Source organism: Sarcophilus harrisii, chromosome 6 (genome assembly GCF_902635505.1).
Source record: "Sarcophilus harrisii chromosome 6, mSarHar1.11, whole genome shotgun sequence".
NCBI classification, from domain to species: domain Eukaryota; kingdom Metazoa; phylum Chordata; class Mammalia; order Dasyuromorphia; family Dasyuridae; genus Sarcophilus; species Sarcophilus harrisii.
The window spans coordinates 219,346,374-219,371,717 of record NC_045431.1 but is presented as its reverse complement, the minus strand read 5'-3'; the positions used below and the strand labels follow the sequence as shown (position 1 = coordinate 219,371,717).

Below are 25,344 nucleotides of genomic sequence, written 5' to 3'. Positions count from 1 at the left end.
GAGTAGAGTTTCACATGAAGAAGAATCTAAAGGATTCTTCTAAATTCTTCTAAAGAATCTAAAGCAGGAAAAAGTATCAACAGTTTAAGCCAACCAGAATTTACATAATTTGCCCCAAAAATAGAGCGGTTAGAGTTGTTTTAACAGTTCTCAAAAAGTTAACCATTTAAGTTGGGGAATACTGCATAATACTTAAAATACTAAGTTGGGATAAAATAGTCCCTGTCATTATAAAACTTATGTGTAACTTATAAAACAATATTACAAGAGTTTCAAAATAAAATGCAAGGTCCTGAAGCATTTGATAGAAGAAAGGCTTTATATACTACAAGGTAACATTATTTATTTAAGAACTTCAAAACTTGTTGACTAAAGTGAATAGAAATAGGAGACTAAAAATATATTTCTTCCTCAAGGCAACATTATTTGAGGGAGGGAGGGAGGAAGTCAAGCTCAGAATTAAAAGTTATTTATCTTCACAAATTGATAGCAGATTTTTTTTTAACCTTTCAGATTTTTAAACCATCAACTCTGAATTCATGTCAGTTAAGATCAGAACATATAATCAGAACATGTCACCCAATGAGCAGGAGTAAAGGGTTTTTTTTAAATAGTTTTTTATTTTTCGAAATACATGCAAAGATAGTTTTCAACATTCACCTTTGCAAAAATTGTTTTCCAAATTATTTTCCTCCCTTCTCCCTTCTATCCTCCCATAGACAGCAAGCAATCCAATATAGGTTAAATAAGTGCAATTCTTCTAAGCATGTTTCCATATTCTTCATGCTGTGCATGAAAAAACAGATCAAAAGGTGAAAGAAAAAAATGAGAAAAAATTAAGCAAACAACAACAACAATAAAAAGTGAAAATACCATGCTTTGATCTACCTTCAATTTCCATAGTTCTCTTTCTGGATGCAGATGGTTCTTTCCATCACAAGTCTATTGGAATTTCCTTGAATCACCTCATTGTTGAAAAGAGTCAAGTCCATCACAATTGATCATCACAAAATCTTATTACTATGCACAATGTTTTCTTGGTTCTAATCACTTCACTTACTATCAGCCTTCTCACTTCAAGAGTGAGTCTTATATGTAATAAACATTCTAAGGTAGGAAGACATCTCAATAAGTGACCCTAATAGGCGATATTGCATACACATATGCCTTCCTCAGATCATTTCATATCTAAAATTATCTTTCCTTTTTAAGCCTACTAACTTTTTCCTCAGCTCTAACTTACCAAAATGAAGTCAAATGAAAACCAATTTCAAATATGAACCATACTGCTAACCATATTGACTTTAAGTCAAGGAAAAATGGATCAAATTTTGGCTCTCTCACTTAAGTCAAATGTTTAGAACTCAGAAATTTACTTTCCTATAAAAACCATAATAAGGGTAGGCATATTCCCACAAAGGCCCAGTCTACCTATAATTTAAAAGATTTTAAAAGTGTTATTTTTTTTTTAGCTATACAAAATTTAAATAGAAAAATAAATTGTTAAAGTTAAAAATAAATGTTTTTTGTTCATCTTAAATGCCACTCCTTGAGAAAAAGAATTTAATCTACATTGTCATTTAGTTTATTTCAATACTGTGAATGCTCTGTGACTTCAATGATATTCCTAACCTTCTAATGGTAGTAATAAGTGTTTTAAAGTCAACTAACATTTACTTAAGTACCCCCTAGGTGTCAGATATTGTCTTGAATGAGTACTTTTCTTACCTATGTCTTTCTACAAATCCTTCATAAAGGCTATTCCCATAGATCCCTTGATTTTATGAGATCATGCTGGTTAGTCACTACTATGTATATTTGCATCAGCATATATTTTTCAGTTTTTCAAATATTTTCATCTGGACTACTAGATTTGTCTCCTCCACTCAAATATCTCCCTACTCCAATTTGTTTCTCAACACTGTTGTTAAAGTGATTTTCCTTTTAAAAAAATGCAAAAATAAAAAATGAATAAACTCATTTATTTTTAGTTTTATAATCTTTCTTTCCCACTACTTCCTCTTTAACCCACCTCAGTCATAATCATGCATAGATTAGTAAAACAAATTCCCACACTGGCCATGCACAAAAATACATGTCTGTCCAACTCTGAGGTACTACCTCATACCTCTCAAATTGGTTAAGATGACAGGAACAGATAATGAAAAATTTTCGAGGAGATAATGTAAAAACTGGGATATTAATACATTGTTGATGGAGCTGTGAAATGACCCAACCATTCTGGAGAGCAATTTGGAACTATGCCCAAACTGTGCATACCCTTTGATTCAACACAATCACTACTGGATCTGTATCCCAAAGAAATCATAAAAGGGAAAAAGGCCCACATGTGCAAAAATGTTTCTAGCAGCCTTCTTTGTAGTGGCAAGGAACCAGAAATGTCCATCAATTGGGGAATGGCTGAAAAAGTTGTGGTATATGAATGTAATGGAATATTATTTTCTATAAGAAATGATTAGCAGGCTGATTTCAGAAAATCCTGGAAAGACTTACATGAACTGATGCTGAGTGAAGTGAGCAGAACCAAGAGAATACTGTACACAGTAATAAGATTATGGAATGATCATCTCTGATAGACTTAGCTCTTTTCAACAACGTGGTGATTCAAGGCAATTCCAATAAACTTGGGATGGAAAATGCCATCTGCATCTAGAGAAAGAATTATGGAGACCATGGATCAAAGCATAGTATTTTCACCTTTTTGTTGTTGTTGTTATTGTTGTATGTTTGCTTTTTTTTTTCTTATTCGTGGTTTTTTCCTTTTTGGTTTGATTTTTCTTGCACAACATGACAAATATGGAAATATGTTTAACAAGATTGCACATAGTTAACCTATATCAAATTACTTGCTGTCTTGGTGTGAGAAGGGAGAAAAATTTGGAATACAAAGTCTTACAAAAATGAATATATATATATATATATATATATATATATATATATACATGTATACATACAAATACAGAAAGATATGCAGATGTATACACATGTCATTGCATTATATGCAGAAACAGTCTTTCAAAGATGTCTTTCTCCACTATGTTGTCACTGTATAAAATTATTCTGTTCAATTAGCTCTGTGTCAATTCACAGCGGTCCTTCCCAATTTCACCTGAAACTGTTCCTTAAATCACAATGTTTCATTATGTACAGATATCAGAATGTATTTACACATTCACTAATAGTCTCAGTTTCTAATTTGGGGCTGGTATGGAAAAAAACTGCGGTAAACATTTTGGTGTATATGGGTCCTTTTCCTCTTTCTTTGGTTTCTTTGGCATCTAATCCTCAAAATAGCAGCATTGGGTCAAAGGGTTAGTAACTTTTCTGGTATGTGACAAGGACTCTTGGTCATATATGAATTGGACTAGATAACCAACTTCAAATTGTATAATAGTTTAAGAAACATTGGATTTCACAAAAGATGAGTTAACTAGTTGCTAATCATCAAAGCTTGTACTATTTAGCACACTTTCTGTTTGTGCTTTGCAATATTCTAGGGCATGTAATAAATCAATAAAAGTGTTATATAATTTCTTTTTTTTTAATGAAACAGGAAATCTTTCTCAAACATCACCTCAACCAAAAATAGCAATCATATCATTGTATAACAACAAAATGTTTTTCATGTACACTATATAAATATAATAATTCTCGGAATTTCAGTTGATTTATTTTGGGGGTTATTTTTAAAATTTCTTCTAGTATTTTCAGTTACATTTTGAAATATAATCAATATATATTCCTCAGACTTGATATTTTTTAAAATACAGTTTTAGCCACAGATTACCTATATTATAATATTAAAACACACACACTTACTTCACTATTATGTTATCTGTTACATAAGCTGGGGAGTGATCCAAACTAAAAATTAACAGAAAATAGTAGAGATTGTTAACTATTCCCTCTCTCCCCTATAACAAATACCCCCCCACCCAAAAAAAAAAAAAAGAAAACCTAACAAATATGTCAAGGGAAAAGAGGAAAAAACTTAGAAAGGCATAAATCTAACATTATATACCAACATGCAAATTTTAACCAAAATCAGAAAAGTTAGAAAAAATAACAATTTAAACAGATATAAGCTACTAATGGCTAGAAAATATTTCTCTAAAATAGGGAATGGAGAGTCTGAATTATTTATTATAAATTTTTATAAATAGCATTATTAACTGCATTTTATCTACAATAAAAGACAATAAATCTACCACTGCCAAATACTTTGTGATAGAACTAGCTATAGTGAAGGGGGAAAAATAGCTGATATAATTGAGGGTTGCAAAGCATTTAAAATACTCTCTTTTGATTTTCTCAATCCAATTAGCATCATTGTTATTCCATGTGAATTTGGAGGCTGAAAGAGGTATAGTGGCTTGCCCAAGGTCCTTATGAAAGACTACAAACTCTATTTAATTAAAACCTGTTGGCTCCAAGTAAATGACAAAAGCTAACATATATGGATCTCTCCAACTACTCTTGTTTGGCCTTGTGAAGAGAGAGAAGTGCTGCTGAAGATGTCAAAGGAAGACATCTATGTTCAGAACTTCAATTAACATCAGAGCTCAAAACCACTGGACATTTTTTTTCAGACTCTGCCACCCCCCCAAAAGAAGGAAACTAAGTATACAGTGAAATAAAATCACAGGCATCAATTCACAAAAATATCTGTTGAATTTAAAGAGCAGCCTAACAGGTGATATTAACCTTCATTGAGTATAATTTCCTCGAGTTCTATTTCTCTCTTTTACATTTATGACACTTGAATAAATAAATGCTATTAAAACCCAAATATGATAAAACATGAAAGTCAACAAATCAGCCCACACCAGTTGTCAGAAAACATTATTTTGGAAAACAGCTGTTCACAAATACAGAGAATGAATTTACTAATATTTTTTTCAAAAAAAGAGATATGAAATCCCATTATCAATGTTTTACATTTCCAAAATGAAATGAAACAGGATGTTTTCATCCTGTAGATAAAGCATAGGGCTGGAAAAAAAAAAAAAGAGCTTTCTGAGGTCCAAATCCCAGGATATCTCCTAAAGCAAGTCACTCTCTGGGATACTATAGAAGATCAAAAATTTAGAGCTAAAAAGAACTCCTTGTTACCAAATCCAAGACTTCCTAATTTTTTTCCATTCATGACTTCTTTTCACCTGAGAAATTTTTATGTGACCCCAGGTATATAGGTACATAAATAGGTATTCAAATCAAACATTTAATGACAATGAATCATAATATTGTGACTCCCACATTCAGTTATGAGACCCCATAAGGAGTTGGGATCTAATCCAATCCACTAATTTCACAGATGAGGAAACTAAGGCCCCATAATAGTGAAATATCTTGCCCATTTCATTTGGGCACTGAAGTAGTTGGTTTCAAAGCCAGAGACCCTTTGAGTCCAAATCCAACAGTTTCCCACTATCTCAAACTACACTCTTTTCAACTGCTTGCCATGGCCCCTTCCATCAATCCACCCTGAACATCGGTCAAATTAAACTTTCATTCCATAGTCTCAAGACTTACCAATTCACATTCAGGTTCTTTAGGCTAGCACCAACACCCCTGACAAACTGTCCCAAAGCTCCCTTTCTCAGCAGGCTCCTACATTATCCTACACTATATAGACAAACAAACTACTTGTCAGTCATTCTCTGAACAGATTCAGCATTACTTCCCATGATATCACTTTTTTCTTTTTTTTTTTTATTATAGCTTTTTATTTACAAGATATATGTGTGGGTAATTTTTCAGCATTGACAGTTGCAAATCCTTTTGTTCCAACTTTTTCTCTCCTTTCCCCCACCCCTTCCTCAAGATGGCAGGTTGACCAATACATGTTAAATATGTTAAAGTGTAAGTTACATACAATATATATATATACATGTTCAACAGTTATGATGTCACTTTTCTTACACTATTTATTCTTTCTAATTCCACAAAGACTACCTTCTTTTCTCCATTAAGTAAATCTTCTTGAATTCCTTCTTTGGAAGTAATGTTTACTTCTTTTGGACTGTTGCAGTCATGTGATTATACATTATTCTGGCCCTTACCATAATGCTTTTTGTATTCATTTCTATTCCCATAAAATTTTCTTACTATATTTTAAGTATTTTATACATATAATGTACATTATATGTATAATATATAATAAATATATATATAATACACATAATATATACATATAAGAGAACAGTTCTTCTTACTCATTTAATGAAATGATGAAACTACATTTTTAAAATCCCTTCTAGTTCTAAAAGTCTATGATTTAAGTGATTCTAAAATGAAGACTTGTCTATCAAATAGCTGATTTTAAAATTATTAATGCTTCCTAGAGACCAACATTCTGCTGTATATTGGATGAGAGCTAGATGTGGATCCAAATCCAGTCTTGGATTTGTATACTTATGTGACCCTGTGAACAAGTAACTTATTTTTTGTGTGTCTCAGACAGCTCAGCAGGATGAACTACAAAGCAGAATAATTGGGGTCTACCTTCATTGGGCCAGAAGTTTCCACACTGGGATTTCTTCAGCTGATAAAACCAAAGACCTTTACTGTAATTGTTAGTTCTAACTATCTTGTTATGAGAGCACATTATACTTTCAAGACATATTAGAAACCAGAGATATTTCTTTGCAAGAGTTATTATAATATAAAGTCACTGAAATAAAAATTTATAAAATTATTGATTATATTCAGCACATTCATGTAACAACATTTCATTAAACTATTCCAAGCTCTCCCCACATACAAGATAAAACTGCACTTTAAGGCAAACAGGGCAAATAAAAACAAATAGAGTTGGGGAAAAACAGTGGTTATCCTAGGAAAACATGAGAAGACTCCCTAAAAAGATACCAGGGCAGAGGTTTGACCTCTGTTATGTGTCAACATCTCCAGGCAAGTTCCATTGAAACAACAAGTGGAGGGCCCTGGGTTTAGCTGGGTTGAGAAGTAACTTCAGCTCCAGCCACAGGAACTTTCACTTCCCAGACAATGTGGGGAGTCAAGAGGTCGGAATCTGTGAAGATTGAGGGAACCTCTGCTGATAAAGAATGTCAGACTCAGCAGTGCTGCAGACATGCAATCTGCACAAGAAGGAATCAGCAACACCCCTATTTCTCCCCTTCCTCTATAAGTACAGAAGCAATGGAGTAGGGAAGCTGCTGACAGTGGGCATTTGCAGGAGCCTGAAGTTCTTAATTTTGGGTTCCAAGCCAGAGAACTGAAAAAGGCACCCATCACTACCAAAAGGAGGGAAGGAAAGAAGGAAGGGAAAGAAGGAAGAAATGAGACAGGGAGGGAAAAGAAGGAAAGAAAGAGGAAGAAGAAAAAGGGAGGGAAAGAAAGGAGGGAGGGGAAGAAAGTAGAGAAAGGAAGGAGGAAGAGATGGAGGGAAGGTACAGAAGGAGGGAGCCAAGGGAGGGACAGAAGGAGGAAGTGGAGGAGGGAACAAATCTTTGAAAATCACAACTGGGCACGGGAAAGCCAATGAAGTTAAGAGTTATTAGTTATAAGAAATAATAAAACAAAATACAAAGAATAAAAAATTAGAAGAGAATGTGAGATATCTCTTTTTTTTAGTAGAATTATTATATTATATTATGCTTTGTTTATATTATATAATATCATATCAAATTATATCATATCATATATTATATCATATTATATTATGTTATATATTATGATCAAAAGACCTGAGTTCAAATTTTCATCACTAATGTGACTTAATCTCTCTGGTTTCCTTTTCCCTTTTTTTTTTTTTTTTTTTTTTATTTAATAGCCTTTTATTTACAGGATATATACATGGGTAACTTTACAGCATTAACAATTGCCAAACCTCTTGTTCCAATTTTTCACCTCTTACCCCCCCACCTCCTCCCCTAAATGGCAGGATGACCAGTAGATGTTAAATATATTAAAATATAACTTAGATACACAATAAGTATACATGACAAAACATTATTTTGCTGTACAAAAAGAATCAGACTCTGAATTATTGTACAATTAGCTTGTGAAGGAAATCAAAAATGCAGGTGTGCATAAATATAGGGATTGGGAATTCAATGTAATGGTTTTTAGTCATCTCCCAGAGTTCTTTTTCTGGGTATAGCTAGTTCAGTTCATTACTGCTCCATTAGAAATGATTTGGTTGATCTCGTTGCTGAGGATGGCCTGATCCATCAGAACTGGTCATCATCTAGTATTGTTGTTGAAGTATATAATGATCTCCTGGTCCTGCTCATTTCACTCAGCATCAGTTCGTGTAAGTCTCTCCAGGCCTTTCTGAAATCATCCTGTTGGTCATTTCTTACAGAACAGTAATATTCCATAATTTTCATATACCACAATTTATTCAGCCATTCTCCAATTGATGGACATCCATTCAGTTTCCAGTTTCTAGCCACTATAAAAAGGCCTGCCACAAACATTCGTGCACATACAGGTCCCTTTCCCTTCTTTATAATCTCTTTGGGATATAATCCCAGTAGTAACACTGCTGGATCAAAGGGTATGCACAGTTTGATAACTTTTTGAGCATAGTTCCAAACTACTCTCCAAAATGGTTGGATTCGTTCACAACTCCACCAACAATGCATCAATGTCCCAGTTTTCCCACATCCCTCCAACAATCATCATTATTTTTCCTGTCATCTTAGCCAATCTGACAGGTGTGTAGTGGTATCTTAGAGTTGTCTTAATTTGCATTTCTCTGATTAATAATGACTTGGAGCATCTTTTCATATGACTAGAAATAGTTTCAATTTCTTCATCTGAGAATTGTCTGTTCATATCCTTTGACCATTTTTCAATTGGAGAATGGCTTGATTTTTTATAAATTAGAGTTAATTCTCTATATATTTTGGAAATGAGGCCTTTATCAGAACCTTTGACTGTAAAAATATTTTCCCAGTTTATTGCTTCCCTTCTAATCTTGTCTGCATTAGTTTTGTTTGTACAAAAACCTTTCAGTTTGGTATAATCGAAGTGAGATATCTCATAAGAAAAACAACAAATCTAGAGAATAGATCAAGAAGAGAAAATAAGAATAATTGAATTATCTGAAAGCTATGACCAAAAAAAGAATCTGGATACTATACAAGAATTAATTAAAGAAAATTTTCCTCATGTATTGGAACAAGAGGGGAAAGTAGAAATTGAAAAGAATCCACAAATCACCATCTTAAACAGATTCTACAAGGAAAACCTACAAGGTTTCCTACAAGGAACATTACTGTTAAGTTTCAAATGAACTGCCAGATTTCCTGGATTTTGTGGAAAACAAACTTAAACTTAATAGGAAATCTGATATAAGAGAGTCAACATCAAAGACAAATTTCAAGGGACTCAGTAAGAACAAAATGTTTATGTCTTATATATGGAAATGTAAACCAAATGCCATTAGTAATTGTGTAGTTCAAAAGAAAGATAGGGAAGATCTGAGTATGATGTGATTCTAAAAAGCAAAACTAAGTAGAAAAAGGCAAAAAAAAAAAAAAAAAAAAAACCAGTAATTATATTATATAAATGAGATATGAGAGCAAGAATAATACAGAGGAATTAAATGGAGGAGAAGGGCTGGTAATTCTGAAATCTTACTCACCTTGGGAATGGGTTAAAGAGGGAACAATACATATAGTTCCAAAAGGATATAAAACCCTTCAAAATTTATAAAGAAGAGAGGGAGGGAAAGAATAAGATGGATATAGAAAGATATATATATTAATGGGAGTGGGATAAGGGGTGTAGATTAATGGGAATGAAATAAAAAAGAGGGGGGAAAATAGGGGAAAAGGATAACAGAAGGGCCCTTGGAGTGGGGAGTGAAGGGGAGATAAGTAAAAGCAAGACAAGTTATGGCATAAAAGAAAAATGGAAAAGTTAGCAGTAATAGGAAACATATACACAAGCACAGTAACAACACTAGAAGTAGAATTCATTAGGAAAAAAAAAAATATGAGTAGTAATCATTAATCTCAAAGTCAAAATTTAAAAAGATTTAATCAAAAGACAGAAATCTACATTATATTGTCAATCATTAACATTATTTTAGATGTATGTGTGAATATAATAGGTATATACATAAATGTTTTGCATATGTATAAAACATAACCCATTTTCTCCTCATAACAATCCTTAACTACAAATAATGTCTTGGAAGTTTAAGTCTAATTGTATTAATAAAAGAAAATTTTATCATATTCAGACTCTGAAATAATCAATATACAAATATTAAGTGACCACCACTTTCCTATGTTAATGCTACAGGAATACAAATACAAAGAATGAATTGATCTCCCATTCATATACAATGGGCAATTTTGCTACCAAAAACTCCAAAGTAAAAAATTAAAATTGCCATCAATTATAATCACTATATTGAGTGATTTTCCTTAAGTATTTTTGGAGAATGTATTTTGAGAGAGATGTTTCAGTTTGTGTGACATAACAAAATGTACCAAAGATAAATTTAAAAATACCAAATAGATTTGGCCTATACAAACCTAAGTAATTTCAACCAATCTATGTCCTTTTCCACTGTATATAAACTGTGTCTACAGATCTTTCTATAAGAGACCCAAGTTCTAGTTCTGATTCCCATAATAAACAACCACTATAGATAAGTAAACTGGCTATAACACTAAATACACACACAAACACACACCATGACATATGGTTTTGAGTACCAATTTTTCTGTCACTCAAGATGCTCTTCTACAATAGATATATTTATTTTTAACTAACAAATTTATATTTGTCTCAGAAGAAGAATTTATATGGAAAAATATCTGTATTGTATCTATATTCTCTTTTTCAAATGTATTTTGACCTTTTAAAGTGAAAGGATTTAAAAATAATATAAGACTAAGGATGCTCATATGATTATTTTGTAAAATGTAGTACACTTATTATAGTCAAGAGAAAAATTTAGCTTTTATTAATTCTTAACATTCCATTCTTTTTTATCACAAAAGTTGAACACATATTACATTCTCTCTCTTAAGTAATACAACCTTGTTATACTAGCTGACATCTGAATTATTTACTGCCACTGAATTGGCCCTATTCCATACTAAGACTTACTCCAATTAATAGCATCTTGGGAACTGAATTCCATTCTCAATTAAAATTGTTGAAAAGTCAAAAACACAGAGGTATAAGTGTTGGGACTTGCTCTTTAGCATAAACATAAAATTTTACCATCATATTAGAATTTCATACTTAAGCATGGACAAATGTCACTTTTATAGAAAGACAAATGAATAAAAAATTAAAAGTGTTTTTAATTATTTCACAAAAAGAATTTATATGAATGTAAATCAATAAAAAAAATTAAGGTTTTCTCCTTCTGCAAATAAATAACTTAATAGGCATAACAATTCTGGACTCATAATCAGAAGCTGATTTTAAGCCTTGTATTTGTAGCATACTTTATAGTTAAAAATTACACAATTACCACATTATCATTATGCTAGTAAGCCTTTAAAAGTATTTTTCACACCATCTTTATTTGGTATTTAGATATGATGTGGCTTTATACTCTTAACATCACTCATTCAAGGAAGATGAGTGAGAATTATCTGCTTTTAACCAATGAGTAAACCTAGTAATAGGGAAGTGAAGTAGCCTGTTCAAAGTTACATACAATGAGTCAGTCAGTAGCAGAATCCGATTTGAATTTAAGCCTCCTTATATGTACTCTTAAATTCAATTGAGTCATTAACTTGATTTTTTCTCCCAACAATGACTAAGATAAAGAAAAATATTATCTATGAAATTTTTTTAATGTTCTCTAAAACAACTCCACTGCTTTAACTTTATATAAAATTAGAGATGGGGGAAAGGATCTGAGAAGGCAAAAGAAGAGTCACTACAGAGGATGTTAAATAGTAAGAAGAAAAACATTTAAGAACTGTTTGAACTGAAAAAAAGTAGCTATATTGTTAACAGAATATGTACCTCTGAAATTACAAATCCCACATTTATGTAAAATTATAAAAGTAAAAAGGCACTTAATATATTAGAACAATAGAATTTAAAGCTGAAAGGGACTTTAAGACTTCTCTAACAGAATTCCCAAACAAAATTAGAATATGGCATATTATTCTTTGGATTCTACTAAAGGAGATTTAATCACTAAAGTATTAAAAGAATCTCATTCTGAGGCAATTTTACATATATCAAGAATACAGAGCATGAATCCAAAAGCCAGCATAAGCATGACTTTAGTATTTGCTTAATTTGCCTGTGCTGGGCTAACTAAATGAAGTCATGCTTCATCAACAAAGTAGAAACTTCTTCAGAAAACCCAGACAATAACAATGCTTTTTTATGTACTTAATAGTACTATGATTTTAAACAAGTGATTTACGCACTATATTAGCTCTCATGTTAATGGTTTGTCTATTTCATGATTCTCCCTAAGAGCTCTTAATATACTGGGAAAAAACTTCGTAAAAGTCAGCAATTATTCTTGCTAATAAAGAAGATGAATATAAGCACAATTTAATATTTTGCTGGAATTAATAAATAATATTTTAATATTCTAACCCAATATTATTATCCGATATTCTGTCCAAACTAGACAAGAAAAAAGGTTTTTTACCACTGCATCTAACTTAAAAGATTTCATCTTGTGCTAAAGACCAACAAAAATAAATCTCAAATGATCTAAAATTAGTTATAGAAGTTGAAGCTTTGTAACAAAAGCTTCTGGTGTTAATATGCTTCTAGTATACAATAAAAGGGTTACAGTATATTAAAATGTTTTAAAGATGTTTAAAGCAAACAAACCTAACAACTCCTGGAAATTGGTCATGGGAGCCAATAAAAAAAAGATTTGATCGTTTTCATCAAAAGAGATCCTGATAGCTTAAAAGAAATAAAAGATCAAATGATGATTTAAGTGCTCACTCCTTTGCCATTTAAAAAAACCTACTGAATAGAGAATACCTTACAAAATACTGCCAAAGGATTCATTAATATTTTTAATATTCTTTTTATTTAAAAATGAATTGCACTGATATAATTTATTTAGATTTTTAAAATTACATATACACCTTTTTTAAACATGAGGAGGAAAAAAAAATCATGACTGGAATTTTGGCATGCAGTTAGAATATTTATCCTCTCCTGCCAAACTTATTTATTTATAATCTACTATCCTTTTAATTTAAAGGTACAAAGCCAATACCAACTTTTAGAGATAGTCAATGATTTATCTAAATGAATTGATAGCTAAAATAATCAATTTGGGAAGAAGAGAAACATTGAGAATGCAAAAATAAGGCAAGTGCACAATTAACAAGAACAAAAATTATATTTAGTATTGTTTTAAAGTTTCTACAATGTAAATTAAACATGTAAAAATGCCTTCTAAAGGGCAAATTTTTTTTCATTATGTCACTCACTTTCTTTTGAAAGGCTGAGTCAACACTTCAGATATTTAACATTAAAGGTAGTATTTTAATAAATATTCCTCAAATATTTTCAACACGAAACATTACTTCATTTAAAATTTAAAAGATATGCATTCCCTTCTTTTTCATCCACATAACTATGAACAAGATCCAATTTTTATTCTTTTTCAAACTTTTTCCCCTGTGCCTAACAGACCATTATGTTATCTATAATGTATATAATATATACATAAAAACACATTATATATATATATATGTATGTATATACACGCAAAAATTGTATGCTGAATGAATGTAAATGAATGTCATCATAAACAGGAAAAACTCAACAAAATGGCTAACAAACTCTTTGTACTAGAGAGAAAAAGGATCACCTGACCAGATATAATAATTAGCTTGAAATCTTAAAAAAAAAAATTATTTGCAAGGATATAGTAACAGCAGTTCTCTGAGTCTAACATCACAAAACAAAGCTCATTTCCAACAATTTAGTACAAGGGAAGGGAAAAGTGGAAAATAACTTCACATTTAGGCTTAAGAGATCTGAAATCTGGGTGTGGCCTCCAGATGGCTCTGAACAAGTCATTAACCTGATCAAGACACAGGATTCTCCAGACAATTCTCAGACAAAGAAATTGAAACTATTTCTAGCCATATGAAAAGATGCTCCAAGTCATTATTAATCAGAGAAATGCAAATTAAGACAACTCTGAGATACCACTACACACCTGTCAGACTGGCTAGAATGACAGGGAAAGATAATGAGGAATGCTGGAGGGGATGTGGGAAAACTGGGACAATGATGATACATTGTTGGTGGAACTATGAATACATCCAACCATTTTGGAGAGCAATTTGGCACTATGCTCAAAAAGTTATCAAATTGTGCATACCTTTTGACCCAGCATTGTTACTACTGGGCTTATATCCCAAAGAAATCTTAAAGAAGGGAAAGGAACCTGTATGTGCACGAATGTTTGTGGCAGCCCTCTTTGTAGTGGCTAGAAACTGGAAACTGAGTGGATGCCCATCAATTGGAGAATGGCTGAATAAATTGTGGTATATGAATATTATGGAATATTATTGTTCGGTAAAAAATGACCAACAGGATGATTTCAAAAAGGACTGAAGAGACTTACTTGAACTGATGCTGAGTGAAATGAGCAGGGCCAGGAGATCATTATATACTTCAACAACAATACGATGTGATGATCAATTCTGATGGACCTGGCCAACTTCAACAATGAGATCAACCAAATTAGTTCCAATAGAGCAGTAATGAACTGAACCAGCTACACCCAGGGAAAGAACTCTGGGAGATGACTATGAACCACTACATAGAATTCCCAATCCCTCTATTTTTGTCTGCCTGCATTTTTTGATTTCCTTCACAGGCTAATTATACACTATTTCAAAGTCTGACTCTTTTTATACAGCAAATTAACTGTTTGGACATGTATACATATATTGTATTTAACTTAAACTTTAACATATTTAACATGTATTAGTCAACCTGCCATCTGGGGGAAGGGGTGGGGGGAAGGAGGGAAAAAGTTTTAACAAAAGGATTTGCAACTGTCAATGCTGAAAAATTACCTATGCATATATCTTGTAAATAAAAAGCTATAATTTTAAAAATAATTTTTAAATGTATGCAAAAAAAAAAAAAAACCTCAGGATTCTCAACTGTCAGACTATCAGTTCTGCCTTTCACATAAGAACAATGCAATGATCAAATAAGAAACCCCCCAACATAGCACAGTTCTTGTGACAGTAGCTCCCTCCATCGACTTGACAACCCATCTGTTGCTTAACAAGAAATGCTCAGGTTACATGTCTTGCCTAGGGACGAGAGAGTTACTAAATTTCAGGGTTAGGATTTGAACCCTGGTTTTCCTAATTCTAAACCTACCACATTCTATCCACTACATTTTAGACCGCCTCTATCAGAAGAGATAATTAAGTGAAAATACTTTGGACAATAACATTAAAGCATATAAAATATTAATCTACTATACTGTTTATAAATGATTTTATAAATTTTTAAATTGTGTTACATGCTTTTTTATATTAGAACTCCAATTTAGTGTGTAATAGAGCCTGCTAAAGAACTCTGTATTAGAATGTCCAATACAATAATTTTTCTCTTTCTATAAAATTTATATACAAATAGGTTAGCATTTATACAATGTTTTAAGACTTTATACAATGTTTTAAGACTTGGAAAGCATTTACAAATGTTAATTCATTTTATCCTTCAACCTGCGCTTTTATTTATTCCCATTTTACAGATGAGGAAACTGAGGCACAGAGAAGTTAAGTGACTTGCCTAGGATCACACAGTTAAGTATCTAAGGTGGGGTTTTGGGACTGAAATCTTCCTGATTAAGAGGTCATCTCCCTGCACCAACTAGCAATCTCAAAGAAGAATTTAAAATAGCCTGAGAAAAACTGTGGAGAAAATCAACTATTTGTAGTATAGTAGATAAGATAAATTCATAAATTATTAAAATGATGTTAAAAGTAAAAGCAACTCAAACTTATGTATCAAGAAAACACAAAAATTCTTAGTGAAAATCAAGAAAGTAAAAAACAAACCAAAAAGCAGTATTATGTTTTATTTTTTCTGTGTCCCCACTTTCAAATGAATAAATAGAAATCAGGTCTTGAAATGACCCAGAATATTACTGCCAAAGTTTACTATTTTTAAAAAGAAATTCACAACCTAAATCCAGGCACTCTACTTCACAAACGTGGCACATATTTGCTATGCCTTTTTATGCATGCAACATATTCCTGACAGTAGCCACATTCATAAGTATAGCAGCTGACTTTAGAACATGCTGACCTTGAGCAATCAACACCCTGAGCAGCATGCACTTCTGGCTTCTTTCACTGTAACAGTGAGACAGCCTCGCCATCTATAGTAGTCAACAGTCTTTGGCCACCACCCTCTGACTATTTTAAGATATTCCCCCACTACATAACTGTGATGCACAGTTCAAAGTGATAGAATAACATCTGCAGCTATTCCTAAGTGCAAGTTGTTTACAAGGGATTGTGAGCACTTGTGCTCACACTGCTTCTGTTCCCTCAAGCTTTACTTGTTAAGGTTAGCCTCTGAGACTCAACTGCCATTTCCTGTTTACACTATTTTTTTTAAAGATCAAGGTGTTAACATATAACAAGGGGGTTAAGTTTTCATTTAAGCCACATGTGAATTACTATAGTAGACAGGCAGAAGACTGAACTAATTCTTGGTATTCAAGTTCTAAACATTATCATTACATTTTTGTAAACTACTGGTAAAATATTTTCCTAGCCAGAAGACTTTTTCATATAACAATTTCTAGAAATCACCAGGAGAGCATACAATAAAACATAACCCATTTTCCCCTCATAACTGCTAATGATGTCTTAAAAGTTTAGGTCTAACTGGACTAGATAAAGACAAATTTCCAATCTTTTTCCTTGACAATTTATATGACAATTACAACTTTTTATTCAGGAAAGATTTTGTTCTTTAAAAAGATCCTAAAGATGAAGAAAATTATGATTATGATTAATTATATAAGTATATATATATATATATATACACACAAACACACAATTTTATATTAAAAGCATTTAAATTGTATTATGTATAATTTTGATATCTTAATTTTTTTTTAAAAACTTAGTTTAATTATTTAAGTAGTTTTTAAATAGTTTAGCTATTTAAAGTTTCTAATTAGCTTAACAATTATTCCTTAAATAGAATATAAATTCTGGATAAGACCACCTTAGTAAACTTAGTTTATTATTAGGTAAACCAGTGCTATGCTAAAAATATGGGAAAATGTTTCAATTTAAACTTTTAAAAAATATTTATTATTTTGTCCACTCAATAAATATTAAATGGCAAAATTTATTTAGGGTCCATGTCTTCTTAAAGCCAGATCAACTGAACATTTCCAAATTTAAAAAACAAAAACAAAAACAACCACCACCAGAAACTAACATCTGAGCTACTTAAGAATTCAAAATCCAAATATAATAGTGTTACATAAATAATAGGTGAATTAAATACAAGGATAAAACAATCAGAAATTGAGTTAAATGAAATTGGGAGAATCTAGTAAAATCTTAAGGTGCAAGTTATGCAGAAAAATATTATTATTCTAACTTATGTTGAGATATGAGATATACATTTATCTACACCACACCCTCTACCCCCAAAAAAAAACTGAGTTTTGCATCTTATGATTAATGTTGATTAAATTGAAAGATAGCATAAATATTTAGAAGTGTAAATCTACCTTTCAATTAATTTAATCAACTTGAGAATTACTACTCCTGAGCAAAACAAAATGTAGTCTCCTTTAGATAGATGATCTTACTTACACATGCCCAAAGGATCTATTATCTGTTGACTTTTCAGTAATAGTGAAATGTCCCCAGGCTTGGCCCTAATCAATCCATCAAGATAGCATCTGCACAAGATTCTTGACTTGCTCTTGTGGGGATCAAACCAAGAATTTCAATTTCAGATTCTAATCACTAAAAAAATCATTTATACATCTCTGTCCACATGACAAAATTATATTTAATGAGACAATCTATATGATGAGAAGGGATGTTCTGTAAATGACAAAAGAAAAACACCCCATGTAAGGAAAGAATATGTCTATTCAGACATTAAATAAGATTTTTTGGTGATAGATTAGTAATCCTTCAGAAAAATGTCAAGTAACCATTTATTGCCAAATATTAATCAATCAATAACAATTTATTAAGAATTATCCTAGGTGCTGAAGAATTTTTTTTTAAAAAGATGAACATGTAAAAAATCCCTGCATTCTCCCACAAAAAGAAGTGGTAGATAATAGTCAAGGGATCAGGAAAAGTAGTGCCTTAGGTAAGAATTTTGAACATGAGAGGCAGAGAGATCCAGAGCACTCCTCAATACAATCCAGAACACTCAATACAGAATCCAGTAGCTTTCTAGCCCAAGCAAAACCAATTGTCTGCCAGCACCTCAGCCCTGAAATAAGAATGGGCACATTTTACAGATGTTCTAAAGAAAAAGTAGTTTTTTCCTACTAAAGTACTATTGTCTAATGTGAGCTAATACTATTATAAACCTTAACATCATTAACCAGAAGCTTAAATCCCAACTATCCATTTCTTAAAAGCAGCCTTTGTACAGGGAAGACCCTGGAAGGTAGAGGGTGTGTAGTGTACTTTAAGGATGTTAAGAAATCCTCTCTGTGAATACATATCTTGATTTCTATATATGTCTTAGAAATGCTTTTCCAATCCTGGAAACATGACCACTTCTTGAAACACAAACTGAACATTCCTTTGGTAACCAAAAACAGTTCCCACCTACCTGTAGTACCGAGACTGTAAATATGTAGAACAAACAGTCTTTGATACATGGCTAGCAGATCCAAAGTCTATTACTTTAACCCTATATGGCTGCCGCACAGGATCTACCAACATAATATTCTCTGGTTTGAGGTCAGCATGAATTAAACCAAGACTTTTCAGTTTTTTCAATGCAGTGGCTACTTGTTGAAGAATAGGTCGTATTACTTTAAGTGGCAGCGGACTGAATTTATTTTGCTTCAAAAAATCATATAAGTTCTGTTCCAACATCTCAAAAACCAAGCAGGTATGGTTACGGTGTTGAAAGCATTCATAAGCTCGTACAAAATTAAATTCATCAGCATTTTCAGTACTGAGTCTTGATAATATGCTCACTTCTATTTGTCCTTGGCGTGCATAAGAAGGGTGATTCTTCAGAATTTTGATTGCCACGATCTCACTTGTCCCTCTTTTCCAGCATTTGACTACCTGGCCAAAAGTCCCTCTCCCAAGAAAATCAAGGACTTCATATGTATTTTTAAGTGAACACAAAACTTCATGTTGCACTAACTGATAATCTCCTTCTCCACTGGTACAGTTCTGCTTTGATGCTGCCGTAGTTGTAACAACCGTCACTGGATTTCCCATGTTGGTTTGCAACATTGCAGGCAGTATAGACAGTTCATCAACAATCTGCATTGTGCTACTTTGATTCTCCAGCTCTTTACTCTTACGCTTCAATCCCCATCGCTGGGTGCTTTCCCGGGTCCCAGATGTAGGTGCCTCCACGTGAGAGGGCTGTGCTCGCACAGTTATGACCTTGGTAGCACCTGCAGTGTTTTTAAAAGCAGCAGTATTTGTCTGCAACAAAAAGTTATGTCCTCGTGATCTGTTCAATGGTATCTTTGTCTGAAAAGTACTCTCCTTAGTAGAAGGATGAGAAATTCCAAAGTTTCTACCATTCAGATAAGTCTGGGGATAGGTTTTCTCATGGTATACACAACTGCTTGGCTCTACTTTGAGTTTTTTCACGCTACAAAAGGCACTTGACTGAGTTTGATAAACATATGGTGGGTAGACCAAGACTTGTGAGGCCATACCTACAAAGAAAAAGGAAAAAATAAGAAATTAATTAATTTACATTTCATAAAGAAGGTAAACCAGTAGTGAAAAGTTACTGTTAAAAGTTCTTTTAAAAATGTACAAAGCAGAGAAAAAATAAAAATGTACAAATAGATAAACTTCTAATATGTATAAATACTTCTATATATGAAAATTTCAGAAGTTTGAAGTTTCATCTGTATTCATCGTACTGTGCAAAATGTTTCCAAAGGAGATGAAGCAGAAGTCTAAACATTCCTAGAGCGGGCCGGTATGTCCTTCAAACTATTTACAAAGCCCACCAAATTGAAGCTTTCTTTTTACCAAACAAAATTAGAGTAAAAGAGGTATTGTAACCAGATCTATAATTTCATCAGTGCAGGGAATTCCTAATAAGAATGTTCTTCTAGCAATGAAGATCTTACCATAAAATAACTTTTCCCTCTTATAACCTTTGATTTATTTCCTTTGAGTCCTTCCATACTTATTTTATTTCCCACAAAATTCTAAGAATTCTTTAAATATCCATCAAATAACCACAGGAAATATATGTATGTGCAGATAATTACATATTCTAAGTGAAAAGTCTGATCACTGGAAAATGATTTTATGACTTATGATTTAAACATAGGTATAAAGATTGGACCTAACTTTCTTTACCAGCACTGACATCCTATTGCTCACCAATTTAGAATTTATATATAATGAATTCAGTATAATAACCAGCCCACCCAAATGTAATATCATCAAGTATACAAGAGCTCTGAAAATATTTCAGTTATACCTACAAGTATTTAGAACATCAAAAGATGAATAAAACCAAGTTTAAATAACCAGAAGAATCCTGTTTTTGTCACGGTTCTATTTTGTCTATTCTAAAAAAGAAAAGAAAAGGAAAAAAAAAAAGGCTTATTATTTCTAACAGAGGAATTCTTTATCCCAAATAGTCAAGTATAAGAAAAATGGGTACATAAACCAGATGTATTCTTATAACTCAAAACAGAAGAGTGTATATGTGTGTATACACACTTACACATATACATATATGTATATATACACTTATACACACACGTACATATACATATAGATATGCATAAACATACACAGAAATAAAACAGTAAAACACTCATGCAAGACTAACTCCGTACCAATACTAAGTAGGCATTCTAACATACAAACTGCAGGATGCCCTTTCCTCACCCCCACTCCCTACCTCATTAGCCTTTATGGATTCTCTGTCCATCTGGTATAATCTGAATACAAAGTTAGTCCACAGACAACTTCCATTAAATTGTATCAATAAATACCAAAGACATTGATATGAAATATTAGTCAAATTATTTGATTCTCAAGGAATATCCTAAGATATTGTGAAAAGAACAACATCTTATTTCTTATACTTAAGGAACAGGATTTATCTTATTTGGAAGTTTTAATCCTGATTAAAAAAAAAAAAAGCTAAAAGAGATATGTTTTAGGTTCTTCTGGACTTTAGAATATCAAAAACACATGCAAGCCATTTAAAAAACAGTTTTTAAATACCTGTTATGTGCAATGTTCTACCTGTACTATGGTAGATGCTAAGACAGAAAGATGAAAACAGTAGTACAATCCTTCTCAACTAATTTATAATCCAATAAGGGGGTATTATGTATACATAAATAAATACAAATATAAGATAGGATGTGAAAACAAATGAGAGGTCAAATCAAAGGACTCTAAGAAATACTTAAAATTAAAAAAAAAAAAAAAACACACACACACTTTCAGCTGTTGGACATAAGGAAGAGTTGGCACATGAGATGGGACCTAAAAAGAAACACAATCAAGAAGATAGTAAAATACATTACACCCAAAGGAATCATCTGAATCAATCTAGAGATTCAAGAGATGGCAGCACCTGAAACAACTATTACAAGTCCAGTTCCAGAACACAACAGTACATAATGACAGTGTGAAAGAAAGATGAAAAACATGTTAGAGTCAGACTGTAGGTCTTATATTCTAGGCTAAAGAGAATTTTATCTCGCAGACAACAAAACACCCAAATATTTTTTACTAGAAGAATATTCAAGCCCCCACATTATGGAGATTATCGTAGTTATATGAAGGATGGATTGATAAGGGGAGATATTAAGGGCAAGAAGATTTGTAAGAAGATATTTATAATAGTCAAAGCCAAGATCTTTTTTTATCATATGTAAAAATTTTGAGCACACATCACTTAATTTGTACATTTGTTTGTTTAGGTATTATATCTGTGTACTGCTACACTAGTAATTAGATACATTCTAAAATTTAAGCCAAATAAAAAATTTTTTAAAGGATGAAATAAAGATAAAATATTTGATTCGAGAGTCGACAGGGAAACAATGAATTTTATTAAATAATGAGATGACCTGGTCAAGATCTTCACTTTAGGAAATCAGTTTGGCAGCTATGTGAAGAATGAATGGGAGAAAGTAAAGACTTGCAACAGGGGACTCAATTAAGAGGCTAATACAATACAATACAATACAATACAATCAAGGCAAGATGATAAGAACATGAGTTAGATTAAGTTCTATATAAATAGTAGAAGCTGGATTCCAGAGATACTGTAAAGACAAAAATTATAAGTATGACTATGTAGGAGGAAAATAAGTATCACACTGAAGCTATGAATCTGGATGACTAGAAGGATTGAAAGCATACGAGTTTTGGGAATTTGAATGGGTTTTGTAAGCAAAGATGATATCTGAGATCCAAATCCCTATTCATTCAAGTCTGGTTCATCCCATGTAACTCACTAAGTCCACCAAAAATAAAAAGACAGAACGAAGAGCTCTTATTTGATGGCCCCTACCTCCAAACCCAGGGTCACTCTAGAAAATTTTCTGGGAGCAGGAGATAGATGCAGAATTTTTAGCAAGACCATAACTTAAAAAAAAAAAAAATGCCACAAGAGGAAGGGAGAAAGAAGCAAGCATTTATTAAGTATTTACTATATGCCACTAGGCTAAATGCTTTACAAATATTTAATTTGATTAATAAAATAACCATATTAGGTAGATGTTATTATGCCTTTTTATAGTTGAGAAAACTGAGGCAGACAGCAATTATATCACTTATTCAGGGTCACGCTGCTAGTAAGAATCTGAGGTCAAATTTGAACTCACATTTTCTTCATGTCAAACCTAGTTCAATCAATCTCTGTGCTCTGTGCCACAAAGCAGAAAAGAGGCAATCAAGAAGGAAGAAGAAAAGGTTAAAAAATACTATCTGGGAAGAGATATGGGTATATGTGTTTGTGTGGAAGACTAATGCTGTTTCTGGATACCTACTGAAGGTGAAAAATAACCTGTCGTCCAATTTTCCAATTGGTTAATTACACACACATACCAAATCCTGTCAAATTAAGTCCCTCACTTCCCAAAGAGCCCGAATACTGACTCTGGAGACCACTAGTCTATAATATATAATAATATAACTCAATAATAAGCTGAATTGCTTTGTTTTTACTATGAAGGTAAATAAAATATCTTAATGAGCACAGCCATTTGTAAAAATAAGACTTTTTTTCCCCATGGTTTTGTAGTACTTACACAAAAATCTTATGGACACCTGAAAATCAAACAGAAGCAATACTGGGACTCTGAGGATGACAAAATATACAGATTCTAGCAAGTTCTAACAAATTTAGAAAATACTGTGCCGTCAATAGCCTATGGTTAGCTTTCTCAAGGAAAGCAGAGTATAGAGGTTCATCCTTACTAGACTGGCCACTCACTAATGATAAATTCTTACTTGGTAAACAGGAAACAAAAAAACAATTTTAAAATAGCCTCCTCCTATTTCTACAATGATGGAGGAGGACTAACCTAAAAGGAGGCAGCAGATGCTTTGAAACAAATTCAGTTTTCAGAGTCAATGAAGAAGTAAATGAAATGTTTCCCTAACAACAAATGGGTTAACAGATTACTAAGAAACAAACCAATGATATTATATTAACATTTTCACTATAAATGAAACAAACATTAAGCTGTAGCTAAACTGGACAAACTGATCACGGTTTCTCCTTAGAGAAGCAAATAAGCAAGTTCGAAGTGTCATCATACACACGAAGGCCACAACTATCATTTCATGGAACAAATACCATTCAGCCTTGTAAATAACTGCAGATTAACTTATAAAATTAATTGCTGAGGAAAAATTTGACAAAGAATTCTTAATATTCTCCAAACCAAGTTTGTAAGCACATGAATATTCAATAACTTCAATGTTAAGGTAAGCAAGGAGAAACAGGTGGCCAAAAAAAAAAAAAAAAATTGTCCATGATTTAAAAACTAAAAAGGTCAAAGGTTTGTTGATGGAACCTTCATATTTATAAGGTATGAATACTTTTTTCAGGACATTAGTGAGGAATTGACAAGATGAAAAAAACACATAATCTGGCTCTAAGAAAACAACAAATTTATTTTTAAACTTTAGATTGGTTGCTTAAAATAGTCAACAGTAGGACATCCTATTTCTTACTTTCTTAATAAATGAGAGAAGGCATAAAGGTAAATTCAAAAGTGAAAACAAAATTGAATGGAAAAAATACATACTGTTACACTTTCTTTTTGACTAATTTTAAATAAATGAATTTTAATGTATAAAATCATAACTTTTTTGTTATTCTCTCTTGGTCTCTATCAAGAATTTTTTGTCCATTAACCTATCTGATTCCAATCCTATGCTCTGTACTTTTGATTCTGCTTTTTTTTTTTTTCCCATTTTGCCTTATTTCATACAGGTCTTTCCAGATTCCCTTACATGCTTATCCTAAAAATGTTAGGATATTCAATTACATGGAAAAATACAATTTATTTAAATTTTTCCTTATTACTAGATATTTAGGGGGTTTCTGCTTTTTGCATTGTAGCACTGAGAAGAAAAGGTCAGTCTTGACATCAAAAAGAATTTGTTCTAGTTTCTTTGAATATGTGCTAGCTATGTGACCATTGAGAAGTCAACATTTAGGCTCAGAATTACAAACTTTCTAAGACTAGACTTATTAGTGCCAATCTGCAACACTGGAGGTAAAAACCAAGAATTCCTTCAAAAATCTTACATGAATCCATGTTCTTATCAATTTGGAAGTTTTCACCCAGCAATACAATTAAATTTTGCCCATGCTTGCCCATTGTATGAGTCTAGTTTATGTGTTGTCATAAGTTTCAGAGAGGAATGTAGGTGTAGGATTCCACTCTTTGGGCTAAAAGTCTTCCTCATATTCTCCTCTGATTTCTACAGTATACAAGCAGAGCACTCTAGTTGTCCACCAGTCATCCCTCATTCTGACCCTCTGATCAGACCATCTTTTCCTTTCTTATAATTCCTAGATATCACAGTTCTATTATTTCAAGTTTCTGAAATTCAGAAAGCAATTTCCATATGAAATCACAAGTTTAAACCA

General features: G+C 32.2%; 1 protein-coding gene across 10 annotated transcripts in view; it reads right to left on the bottom strand.

Annotated features, from left to right (window-relative positions):
* HIPK3 (homeodomain interacting protein kinase 3) overlaps positions 1–25,344 on the bottom strand; it is a 93,950-nt gene that overhangs the window by 38,268 nt on the left and 30,338 nt on the right. For 9 of the 10 annotated variants that reach the window (XM_031942346.1, XM_031942351.1, XM_031942350.1 and 6 more), the window contains exon 2: positions 18,826–19,903. In XM_031942346.1, the coding sequence (XP_031798206.1) occupies positions 18,826–19,901 (1,076 nt within the window). In that variant the 5' untranslated portion in view covers positions 19,902–19,903. Of the gene's footprint in view, positions 1–18,825; positions 19,904–20,158; positions 20,163–25,344 lie in introns of those variants that run through there. The other variant, XM_031942348.1, reaches the window with a different exon arrangement.